Here is a 12,004-nt window from a genome sequence, read left to right on the forward strand (position 1 = left end):
CACAGCACTTTATTGAATAATAAGTAAGATTGTAAAATGAATACTCCTTTTCCACAGCTGGCCTGACACTCAATTGAATAGGTGAATGTTGGACTCGTAGTGTCCATTTTTTGGACAGCCTTGGTTTTTTTTGGACTGCTGCCATTCTTTATCAATCCTGATACTACATCTATGCAACTTAAATCTAAACCTGTCTGGATATAAATATAGGAGCTGCTTTTGTGGCCTAAAACGAAACTCCAGGCAGATAAATAAAATGTAATTTCTGTTCTTTCACGTTCCAGTCATTGGTGGGAGGTAGAAAAGTGACCTAAGCTATATTTCATTGCTGCAAGAAGATAGGTGAAGCCTTATGAGTCAGAGGCTACCGCATCCCTTGATTAGATACAATAGAGAAATATCTCCCATGGGACTTTAATGCAGTCAAACATCAAAATGTATAAAAGAAGATTTTTATTGTACAAATGTTTAAAATTATTGCATAAAATCAAAATATCATTGACAATTCTGGTTCAGTGGCACTTCTGTGAACAGTGTAATTATATATATATATATATATATATATATATATATATATATATATATATATATATATATATAAATTTTTTTTTTTTTTTTTTTTTTCAAATGGCAATTTTTTTTTTTTTTTATCGAACAAGGAAAAACAGAAAAAAAATACATTCAAGAGTATAGGAACAATGTTCTCATAAAGCACCTGCTATGGAGTAAAGGGAAATTTTAGCAACCACGGCCCTTACATCTGCAAATGGCAAACTTTCAGTTTAAAGCAATATAACTGATGGAACATTGTAACCCTATATTTTACGCATTCAACAATTACATATACAGTAAGCAACGTTGTTATAATATATTGTGCTGCAATTTCCCAACATTCTTTTAACTGATATACAAACTTCATCAGGGGCAAAATATGGGTACCTGCATAGAAATTTAAAACTCACTAATTATACTTTTTGGATTAATTTGCAAATTTCTATGCAGGTACCCATATTTCCCCCCTGATGAAGATTGTATATCAATTGAAATGCATTGGAAAATTGTGGCACAATAAAATTATAAAAATGTTGCTTATTGTATATGTATTGCTGGATGCCCGAAATATAGGGGTACGTTGTTTATAGAAGTGCCATTGAACAACCAGAATCTCAATGATATTTTGATTTTATGTTATATTTTTAAACATTTGTACATTAAAAAAAATTTTTTATTCATTTTGATATTTGGCTGCATTAAAGTCCCACGGGAAACATTTCTCTAATGTTTCATCACTGCAGTATTAAGGTAATCAGGTCACCAGTCTGGCTCTGTCGTACAGGGCTGTGTAAATCTCAGGACTGAGTTGACAGACATGCAAATCCTTTGGAATGTAAAACAGCCTTTTTAAAAGTATTTAGCTGTTTTTTTTTTTTTCTGGAGTTTGGTTTTAAGGTTAAGAGGGCATGCTCACTTACCAGGAAAAAAACAGAACATGTAACCTGTAGTGACTCTGTAAGCAGTACCAGCAAGGATGATAATGTTAGCTTGAACATTCAAAAACTAGATAATAAAAGTTTACTTTAAGCAACGCCTTATAACCTCTCTTTTCCAGCATCACTTAACTGCACTAGCTTAAAAAGAATTATCCTGTATCCAGAGTTTCTATAAAGGTGAGCTTACAGTCAGATTTCAAACCAGGTCCTCTTCCTGAAAGAACTAGCTCTGAAAATACCCACTTTTGATTTAAAAATTTCTAAGAGACTTTTTATATTTTGCAGCACCCTGTTACAAAATGACAGGTCCACTTTAAAGAGAGGTCAGCTCATCTTAAAAAAAAAAAAAAAAAATGCCATAGAAATTGCATATTAACTGAAAAGTCAGCATTTTCCAACTGAAAGGAAAAAAAAAAAAAAAACACTTGCTGAAGTTTATTCTGCCTTTAGCCAACATAAAACAATTTCCAAAGAATAAATGTTTTATGCACATGAATACTGTCATAAATATCAAGTGTTTTGTGGTATTTTTCAGTTATTAGACCCAACTGGATCTAGTCACATTACTTAGAAGATGGCACAGTGGTGACTGTCTGGTGTCCAACAGCTGACTAAGCTAACAATAAGAGCATTCTGAGATGTTACCCGGGGTTATCAAGAATTAAATAAAAAAATTCTAGTGGGTCCATGTTCCCATGAATTTAAAGGAAAAAGATAACATTTCCTTCCATAGCCCTGCAGTGAAAATCCATTCCTTAGAAGTCTCTTTTAAAATACTGCCAGCTAGATTAATTCAGGAGCACGAAAACCCTTCTAGGAGGTCCAAAATTATTATTTTATTTGTTCAATGATTGTGAAGAATAATTTTATTTTCTATTTGGACCCCTTATTTCTAAAGATCTTTCCTTTCAATGCTCCTAAACCCTCCAAGTTGAGAAGTACTTTCCCCTTTGAAGATGCAGAGGCTGTCCTTTCCCCTTTCTAGGTAGAAGGCAGGTCAAGGCCCATCACATCTCGTTAAGATCTACGGCATGTTGGTATTGACTTTGAAAAGCCAATTACATTGCACAGCTTTAATGTACTGTTCACAATATAATGCTGGACACGCTTGGTACACTAGAAGTCCAAAACCCCCTGGCTGATGTCACACTGGTGATTCAGTTGCTGGCAACACTGTGCAATAAGTACAACATTTTAGTAAGTAGTTATCACTACCTTGCTGGCTGGGACCCTACAGCAATACTTTGCCAGCAAGGAAGCAATGCCATAGAAGAAGGTCAGTGGACTCTTGGCAGTTTAGATGCCAGGGTCAGAATCACTAGTGTGACATGGGGTAATTTGGTGATCTTGGATGCAATGAAAGAAGAAAATCTTCCTAATGAAGATTGGGTGGTAGATCTAAGCCTGCGTGTAATGATTCTCTAATCTCCCTTCATCAAAAATTAAATATGAGAAATTTGAAGTGAAGTTCTTATGAGAGAAAATATGAGCAATGGTGTACACAATCCTGGTGGGGTGTTATCTCCAAGCATCTGCCCAAGGTATTTCTCAAGAAGCAAATGGGCTCAGGTTTTGGTTATCATAGAAAGGGCAGGTCCCACATCACGCCTCTGTAGAATAGTCCAGTATGTGGAATTACAGTAGAGATGTCTTCTGGAAAATGCCATTCATATCTTAAATTCCTGACATAAAAGTTCTTTGGCTGGAAATCCAACATATGTTTCAGAAGAATTCCTCGGTCCCAAACAACAAGTTGATTCTACATCATCATGAAATGTACAGAGCAGCTTATAACGTTTGCCGATGCATGCAGACGAACAGTAAGACTTGGATTAAAACGGACAGTGTGACTGTTCTACAGGTGTGTTTCAATAAGGTGCATCTGTTTAATTATTAAGTGGTTCAGTTAGAGAGGACAATCTAGGGCCAGCAGTGATGTGCTGGGATTTCTAGTGCCTAAGCAACTAAAAACCTCTGAGTAACTGAGCCTGGTTTGTGGCATCTGAATGAAGTATAGTATTTAGGCTTTTGTTTATAAAAGTGTGCTATGGGGCCTACCTACATTTCATTCCTCAGTCTGATAACAATTATCGCCAGGGCTCACCTGAACGGATACAAACAAAATGTATTTTTCAATAGGCCCTGACATTATTTTGGTTAATCCAAATGTAGAACTTGGCTGTAGGGGTGAATGGTTGGCTTAGAGCTGGCCATAGATGGATAAAAATTCGGACAGTTCTATGGTAGTTCCCATTCCAGAGAAGATTATCTAATGATTGATTTTTCTTTTATCGGCTTGCTGGAAAAATTTCCTTCAACCAGCGCTGCAGTGCTGATCAGTGTATTCTGATAGTGGAGGAATCCCTACTATGAGAATCCAATGAAGCAGGGGAGGATTCCGTTATCCACCTTGCTTGTGTAGAGAGGGGAATCCACACTTTTTCAATTGGGAAAAAAAAACAAAAAACTTTTCATTGTCTGGCCAGCTTAAAGTGGAGATAAACTCCACTTTTGAACTTGTACTTGCAGGTAAGCCTATAATAAGGCTTACCTGTAGGTACAGTGAATATCTCCTAAACTTTAACTGTTTAGAAGATATTCACAAGCAATGCTGCCAGTGCATATGTTCTGAAGGGAGAGCATACCCAAGCCATACCTTCAGAGCTCTGCCACAGCAGAGGGCTCCCATTCATACAGCCTAAGCCCACGAACTTGGAAGGAAGATGTTGAAGATGGCAGCGCTGGGGATCGTGACAGCACTGTGTAGGGGGGGGGGATCTGCTTTACAGGTAAGTCTGTCATAATGTGCTAGTATGTGCTGCATACTAGTACATTATCACTTAACCTTGCAGCTGAGCCCACTTATTTTTTATTTCTGTGGCGTTTACTACCGCTTTAAAGAAAACATGTGAGTGTTGGTTTTTTTCCATCCCATTCCAAAACATTTTGGTTACTTTTTTACTTTTTCTTTCCTCTGGCACTTTTGAAAATCAGGCCAATGTGATAAATGTAAGGACAGCTCCTAGTTGTTTTGCTAATGGCTTTTTAAATGTGGAATGTTGTATAAATGTTTAAGTGTGTATATTTAGTGGGTGACACAGTTATGGGCTTATTTGTTAAGGCAATGCAAGGTGTAGCAATGACGTGTAAGAAGCAGTAACCCAAATTGACCCATCAGAAATCATCTTTATAGTGATCTTGCTACAGTAAACTGAAATTTGGTGGACATGGGTAACCTCTTTAGGTTTTGGTATAATTAAAGGGCCACTACACATTAATAAAATGCTGTTTGGAGTGATGAGCAATATTATTCACAGATATATACATAAACATGGGAGATATTATTAAAACCTTTTATACTTTAGGTGAAGGTAATATAGGTGGGGACAGCTTTTCCAGCACAGGGTTTACTTCCTGTCCAGTTAATCCATAAAAACTAGCACATTTAATTCTGGTGTCTCTTTTTGAATAACATGGAAGCAAAGTGTTATAACTATCAGATATTCCAAGTTCTGTATAGGTATGGTGACAACTTTTACATACATAACTGTAAATATTATATTAGCTTTTTTCACGATCTGTATCGTTTCCTGGTAGTGGTCTTTGAATAGGTTGTACCAACATGACCTTGAGGTTACGTAACTCGGGGCTGATTTACTAAAGGCAAATAGACCATGCACTTTGCACTTATTTTCCCCAGAGTTTAGTGAATGTGGTGAAGCTCTGCTAATTTCCATCATCCAATCCTGTGCAAGCAAACATTTTTTTATTTTTTTTTTGCCTTGAATGCAATTAGGTATTCTTTACAAAGACTTGCAACATGTACAGTCTATTTGCCTTTAGTAAATAAACCCACTATGTGATCAATCCAAGATCCAGTGTAGACATGTACAGTTTAGGGTTATGGAATTTGATGTGTTCACATTGTATCTTTCAGTGTATAGTGCTTTGTCTGCTTGTAACTAATCCAGTGTTTTTGACTGAGGAGACAGTAAAATGGAATAGCTAAAAGGGGGTCATGGGCTGATGTTCAGGATGAAATGATGAGATGCTTTCTAAAGGCTGGATCACAAACAATAATGATGGAGGATTGAAGGGTGTCCGTAGAATGTGTGGCGATCCATTATTCTTTTGCATCCACAGTGGAACAACAGAGGGCATGGGAGGTTAGCAAAGCATGGATGTCCTGGAAAGAAGGCCTTTCCCTGCAGTCTCTGGCCCAGCACTGCAGCATTAACTCATACAGCGATGTAGGACAGATAAGTGGCCGGGACAGGTAGATCTGGAGTAAAAGGAAAATGAATGGAGAAAGTTAGTTTATGCTCACAACTAAGGAAACAACAATGTTACAAATCCTTAAATTACTCCCTGCAATACAGAGAAAATTGAGTACTGTCCATGATACTTTTTTTATTTGCACTAACATACAATTTTTCAGGACAAGCTTTCGGGTATGTCCCCTTCTTCAAGGTCCAAGCAGTACTGATTTACAAATTTTTAAGCAGAATGTAAAAACAAAGCACAATTTTTTTTTTTTAAATAAAACACCTCTGAGGGAAAGGAGAGAAAAAAAGCACATACAAATCAATGGCAATAAAGATAACAGATAAATGCAATACTGAATTTTAAGGGATGAATTCAAATGAAACTCCCCTTCTCCTTAACTTCATGTCCTTGAGACACCACAGGAAGTGATTTGAAGCCTTCTTTTAAGACCGCTGTCAAGCAAATGTCCCATTGGAAGATTTGGGGTGACAATTGTAAAATCTGAATTGCCGATCACTTTCTATGCTGGTGATAATGGCCACTGTGTAAAATAGAGAGTGTGACTCTAAGGCAGGGGTCTCAAACTGGTGGCCCTCCAGCTGTTGAAAAACTACAAGTCCCATCATGCCTCAGCCTGTAGGAGTCATGCTTGTATTTGTCAGCCTTGCAATGTCTCATGGGACTTGTAGTTTAGCAACAGCTGGAGGGCCACCAGTTTGAGACCTCTGCTTTAAGGGATCAGCCTGTGGCACTGCTGAGGTGTTATGGAAACCCAGGTTGCTTTTGATAGCAGCCTTCAGCTTGTCTGCATTGCTGGGGCTGGTGTGTCTCATCTTCCTCTTGACAATACCCCACAGATTCTGTATGGGGTTTAGGTCAGGCGACTTTACTGGCCAATCAAGAACTGTGATACCATGATCATTTAACCAGGTATTGGTACTTTTGGCAATGTGGGCAGGTGCCAAGTCCTGGTGGAACATGAAATCGGCATCGCCATAAATCTGGTCAGAAGAGGGACGCATGAAGTGCTATATAATTTCCTGGTAGAGGGCTGCGCTGACTTTGGACTTGATAAAACACAGTGGACCAACACCAAGAGATGACATGGCTCCCCAAATGATCACTGACTGTGGAAACCTCACACTGGACAACATGCAACTTGGATTCTGTGCCTCTCCATTATTCCTCCAGAATTTGGGACCTTTATTTCCAAATGAAATGGAAAATTTACTTTCATCTGATGACAGTGGTTCAAAGATGACTTTGGACCAATGGCAACAGTCCAGTCCCTTTTTTTTATTTATTTTTTTTTTTCCTTAGCCCAGGTAAGATGCTTCTGATGTTGTCTCTGGCTCAGGAGTGGCTTGGCACAAGGAATGTGACATTTGTAGCCCATGTCTTGGATTCGTCTGTGTCTGGTGGCTCTTGAAGCACTGACACCAGCTGTAGTTCACTTCTTGTGAATCCAAATTTTTGAATGGTCTTTGCTTCACAATCCTCTCAAGGCTGCGGTTATCCCTGTTGCTTGTGCACCTTTTTTCTATCATACTTTTCACCTTCCACTCAACTTTCCATTAATATCTATGCTTTGATACAGCCCTCTGTGAACAGCCAGTTAGCAATGACCTTTTGTGACTAACCCTCCTTGTGGAGGGTGTCAATGACTGTCTTCTGGGCAACTGTTAAATCAGCAGTCTTCCCCATAATTGTGTAACCTACTGAACCAGAGATCATTTAAAGGCTCGGGAAACTTTTACTTTTTTGATTTAATTAGCTGATTAAAGTGTGACACCATGGGGCTGATTTACTAAAGGCAAATCCTTTACTACAAGTGCACTTGGAAGTGCTGTTGCTGTAAATCTAAAGGGAAGATCTGCTGATTTTATCATACAATCATGTACAAGCGAACATTCTGTTATTTTATTTTCCTTGCATGTCCCCTTCGGAAGTACAGTCGCTGTAGATCTAAGTGCACATGTAGTGCAAAGTGGATTTGCCTTTAGTAAATAAACCCCCTACAATATTGAACTTTTTCACAATGTTCTAATTTTCTGAGATCCTGAATTTTGCAGTTGCATTTTTTCTGTAGCCGTAAGACATCATCCTCAAAAATAAAAGAAAGAAATGCTTGAAATATATCGCTGTGTGTAATAAAATCTATATAATATAGGAGATTCACTTTTTTAAATAGAATTACTGAAATAAATTAACTTTTTGATTATATTCAATTTTTTTTAGATGCACTTGTACAGGGTAATGGATTAATCAAATCTTTTTCCCACGCAGAACTGGTACCTAGCCAGAGCATTGTCGCATTGGCGAAGCACCACTGCCTAATCCTCTCTTTTTCAATTACCTTTATTGTATAGGCAACCATGCATTAAAAACAATATTTCTAAGGGAAACTTCTGTGTCATCCAGTAGCAGGAACATATCATCCGCCTAAAGCAGAATTTTCTCCTGTAGGATGCCACACCTGAACCCCCCAATGTTGTCGTTGCCCATAATCCATGCTACCAGTGGCTCTATAGCCAGGGCAAACAATCGTGGGGAGAGAGGGCAGCCCTGCCTGGTACCTTACAAGAACAAGTTAACAGAAAACATTCTGGAACATGATTAAGATGGGGAGAAGGAGGGTTAGGGCTAAGTTTGGGTAATGCCTGAATGTACACTTTACTGCTTGGTGACAGTTATCTCGTTATATCTCAGTGGTTTCAGTGTATTGCCCGAGGTGACTATCAACAAGTGGTTAAATCTCTCAGTAGCAAAGAAGTCGCAGAGTAGCACTCAGCCTTCTTCTAAAATAGAAGCATGAGAAGCGACTACACTTTAACCTCTTGCTGTCTTTTACATCTGTCCATTCAACAGGTCATGAGAACTGCTGGGCTTCCAAAACATTTTCTAAAGCATCCAGAGATGGCTGGAAATGAATATAATCATGACCCAACTATCTCTGTCTGATGCCTCCTGAGTCACAGAGAGGGTTTCTATGGAGCCTATTTATAAAGATCAATCTTGGCTTTTTTTTTATTTTTGCATAAAAAAAAAAAAAAGCTGCCTTTTTGCCAATCTGTCAGCTTTCCACCATTGTCTTCACCTAATTTAACATTATGACAGGTACTTAAGAGGAAGTAAACCCTGATGGGTTTACTTCCTCTTTTTTTCCCTGCAAAGGTAAAGCATAATGGACTACTATGCATCGCATAGTAGCTCATTATGTGTCACTTACCTGACACAGGAGCCAGCGAAGTCGCCGCTGTCCCCTGTAGTCCGCCGCATCCATGTTGCTGGTGGCGTCTCGCAGCTCCGACGAATCACAGCGGTGCACCCGCGATGACGTCACTCCCACGCATGCGCACGGGAGTCGCGTCTCGCAGCTCCGCCGCTGCCATACGGCGAAGCCGCGATGACGTCACTCCCGCGCATGCGCACGGGAGTCGACAAATTAGGCAAATCCATTCTTGGATTTGCCGCATTTAGTGCGCCTGCGCGCTGCTGTCTACGGCGCATGCGCCGTAGACAGCGGTGCCCATTTCCGGGCAAATATCTCCTAAACCATATAGGTTTAGGAGATATTGCTTGGACCTACAGGTAAGCCTTAATCTAGGCTTACCTATAGGTCCAAGTTGTTTGGAAGGGTTTACTTCCTCTTTAGATAACACTGTCAATTTACACAGCTCTTTACATATAATGTATATTGTACATTCACATTAGTGCCTGCCCTCAAGGGGCTTGCAATCGTTCTCTTTCACACATGTGGACCGTTCAGGTCCACCTGCCAGTTTTTTGCAGGCAGACTTGAACGGATGCTCCATGCAGTTCTATGGAGCGAAAGGATGTCAGAGGTGACATGTCCACTGACATCCGCTCCGCTAAATCCAGAGGGATGGAAACCCTATTTTCCATCTGTCGATCGGATTAAAACGGACAGGTGGTCTGTTTTCATCCAATCTCCCCATAGAGGAGAGCGAAGATCTGACAGGTCAGTCTCTGCAAAGTGATGGTAGATGGACCTGTCATCCGCTGGCTCAGCGGATCACAGCTGAGAAAGCGGAGTCTGTGAAAATGGATCTGCATGTGTGAAAGGGGCTTAACTCACATTCATACATACTGAAACCAGTTTAGACTGGAGCCAATTAACATGACAATTTTCTACTTGAAAAGAAAATGCTATTGTTTTGTTACTTTGCCAGTCTTTGTCAATAGATGTCTATGACTTCATGGTACCACATGTCAGATTCTACTTAGCCCCTGGTGCAGACTGGGGTGTCTTGTCAAGGGATCTAACATGTCCAAATCGAATGATAAGTCGCACCCTATAGGCAATAGAACTGTTCAAATCAGGGTCGGTGCTACCACTAGGCAAACTAGGCAGTCGCCTAGGGTGCCCGGCCACTGGTTTTCCTACTCTCTTCTCTCTGCAGCAAGCAAGTAAGTAAGTCTCAACATCAGCAGGCAGCCGCCACTCCATTTGCACATAGTATCAGAGGCACAGCAGTGGCGGAGGACTGTGTGTGTCCCAACTCCCGAATGAATGGAAGCAAGCAAACATTCATTGATGGGTGCTGGTAGGCTGCATTAATGGATGCTGGTGAGGCTCCATTTGATGGATGCTTCATTAAAAAGGTGGGGTTTACATAGGCAGGGATGAGGGGGGGGGGGGGGCAGCAAAATGAGGTTTTGCCCAGGGTGTCAAAAATCCTTGCACCAACCCTGGTTCAAATCGGTGCAACGTCAACTTTGCAGTGCCGCACCGATTTGAAAACAGTTCTTCGCAATTTTTGACGTTTTTAGGTGTGACTTGTGCATGAAGTCACGCAGATGTCAGCTAAGTCACACTGACATGCGACTTCATGAAATTGTGTAATTTCAAGTGATGTCGCATGGTTTCAAAGTCAGATTCGGTATGAACGGGGTTAAGGTCTTGTTCACATCATATCGCCTGTGTTAATGTTGCAAATTGCACACAAGCAGGCATGCAATTTTACAATTTGCAGTGTGGATGCTTTTTTTTTTTTCCTTCTGTTTTAGCTTCTGTCCTTTCAACTGCAGTGTGTTGAGGTGCAATTCAAACTATCCTGTCCCAAAGTACATTGGTGTGAGCTGACACCATTGAAAACATTGGTATTTGGCCTGAACTTACATTTGAACTGCATTGAGCAATGCAGCCCAGCTATGGTATTGTGAAAAAGCACTACAAGAAAATGTTCCTAAAAGAAACATGGAGGCTGCCATTGATACATCTCGTTCTGCAAATGCTAATCCTGGTTGTCATGTGTATCCTCTTGCTTTTTTTTCCCCTGACCTGCAACAAGCATGCAAGTAAGGATGTCTGACTTTACTGCGATTTACAGTTATACATACTTGTTCCAGGACATTGACTAAACCCTTATTTAATCCAATCTGGAAAGAAAATGAATTACAACAATTCTTCAATTGTTTGTGTTTATTGAATGGCAGCAGGGGTCATGCTAAAAAGTACTTATTGGGGCCAGAACCCTGGAGGGTGGTGGAGCAAATGAACAATGAATATAATCCTGATGAGCAGTGGGCAGCATTAAAAGGAAAGCTTTTGGTTCTGGCCTTCAGGTTACTGACTACTTCACAAAAATTAACACTAATAACTTATTAACAAGACTCCCATGAGCCCTATGTGGCTTTTAAAAAGTATTTGTCATGAAGATATTCAAGACGTGACCGAGGTGACGGATTAATCCCATCAGCCCTGCATTCCAGAATGTTCTCCACAGAGCTACAACCAGTCTGAGTTTTCTGGGTGAATGAAGGCCACTGAGGAAAATCTATTCATGGTACTTCCACTAACTGCACCCTTGTTACTTCTTGAAAATATATAATGAATTGTTTTTAAAGTTGAGCTAAAGGCATTTTTTTTTTCATTTTAGATAGTGTAATAGAGTGTTATAATCCTGTCAGGTTTTTTTTTTTTTTTTTTTTTGCCATCTGTGGCCCATTAGAGTGACTTTTTTTCACTTCCTGTCCCATAGCCAAAACATAATGGTAAACAGGACAAATGAAGAGGGCGAATCTTCCTAACATGGGCACAGACCGCAATAAAAAGCTGATGTGTGCTCTAATCCATCACAACTCTATCCAAAATTAAGAATAAAAGTTTTGTCTTTAGTTATACTTAAATTTATTTTTATTTTATTTAAACTAGGAAAGGCAGATCCAAGTCATTCCATCAATAATGTATAGGCATCAATATATCCAATTACAACATGTCTAAC

General features: G+C 39.7%; 1 protein-coding gene across 5 annotated transcripts in view; it reads right to left on the reverse strand.

Annotated features, from left to right (window-relative positions):
* Positions 1 to 1,910: 1,910 nt before the first annotated feature.
* DDR1 (discoidin domain receptor tyrosine kinase 1) overlaps positions 1,911 to 12,004 on the reverse strand; it is a 141,092-nt gene continuing 130,998 nt past the window's right edge. For all 5 annotated transcript variants that reach the window (XM_077478969.1, XM_077478970.1, XM_077478967.1 and 2 more), the window contains one exon: positions 1,911 to 5,772. In XM_077478969.1, the coding sequence (XP_077335095.1) occupies positions 5,614 to 5,772 (159 nt within the window). In that variant the 3' untranslated portion in view covers positions 1,911 to 5,613. The remainder of the gene's footprint in view (positions 5,773 to 12,004) is intronic.

This window comes from Lithobates pipiens, unplaced genomic scaffold (assembly GCF_037356315.1).
Source record: "Lithobates pipiens isolate NorthernLeopardFrog02 unplaced genomic scaffold, aLitPip1_a1.2 Scaffold_1, whole genome shotgun sequence".
In the NCBI taxonomy this organism is placed as follows: Eukaryota; Metazoa; Chordata; class Amphibia; order Anura; family Ranidae; genus Lithobates; species Lithobates pipiens.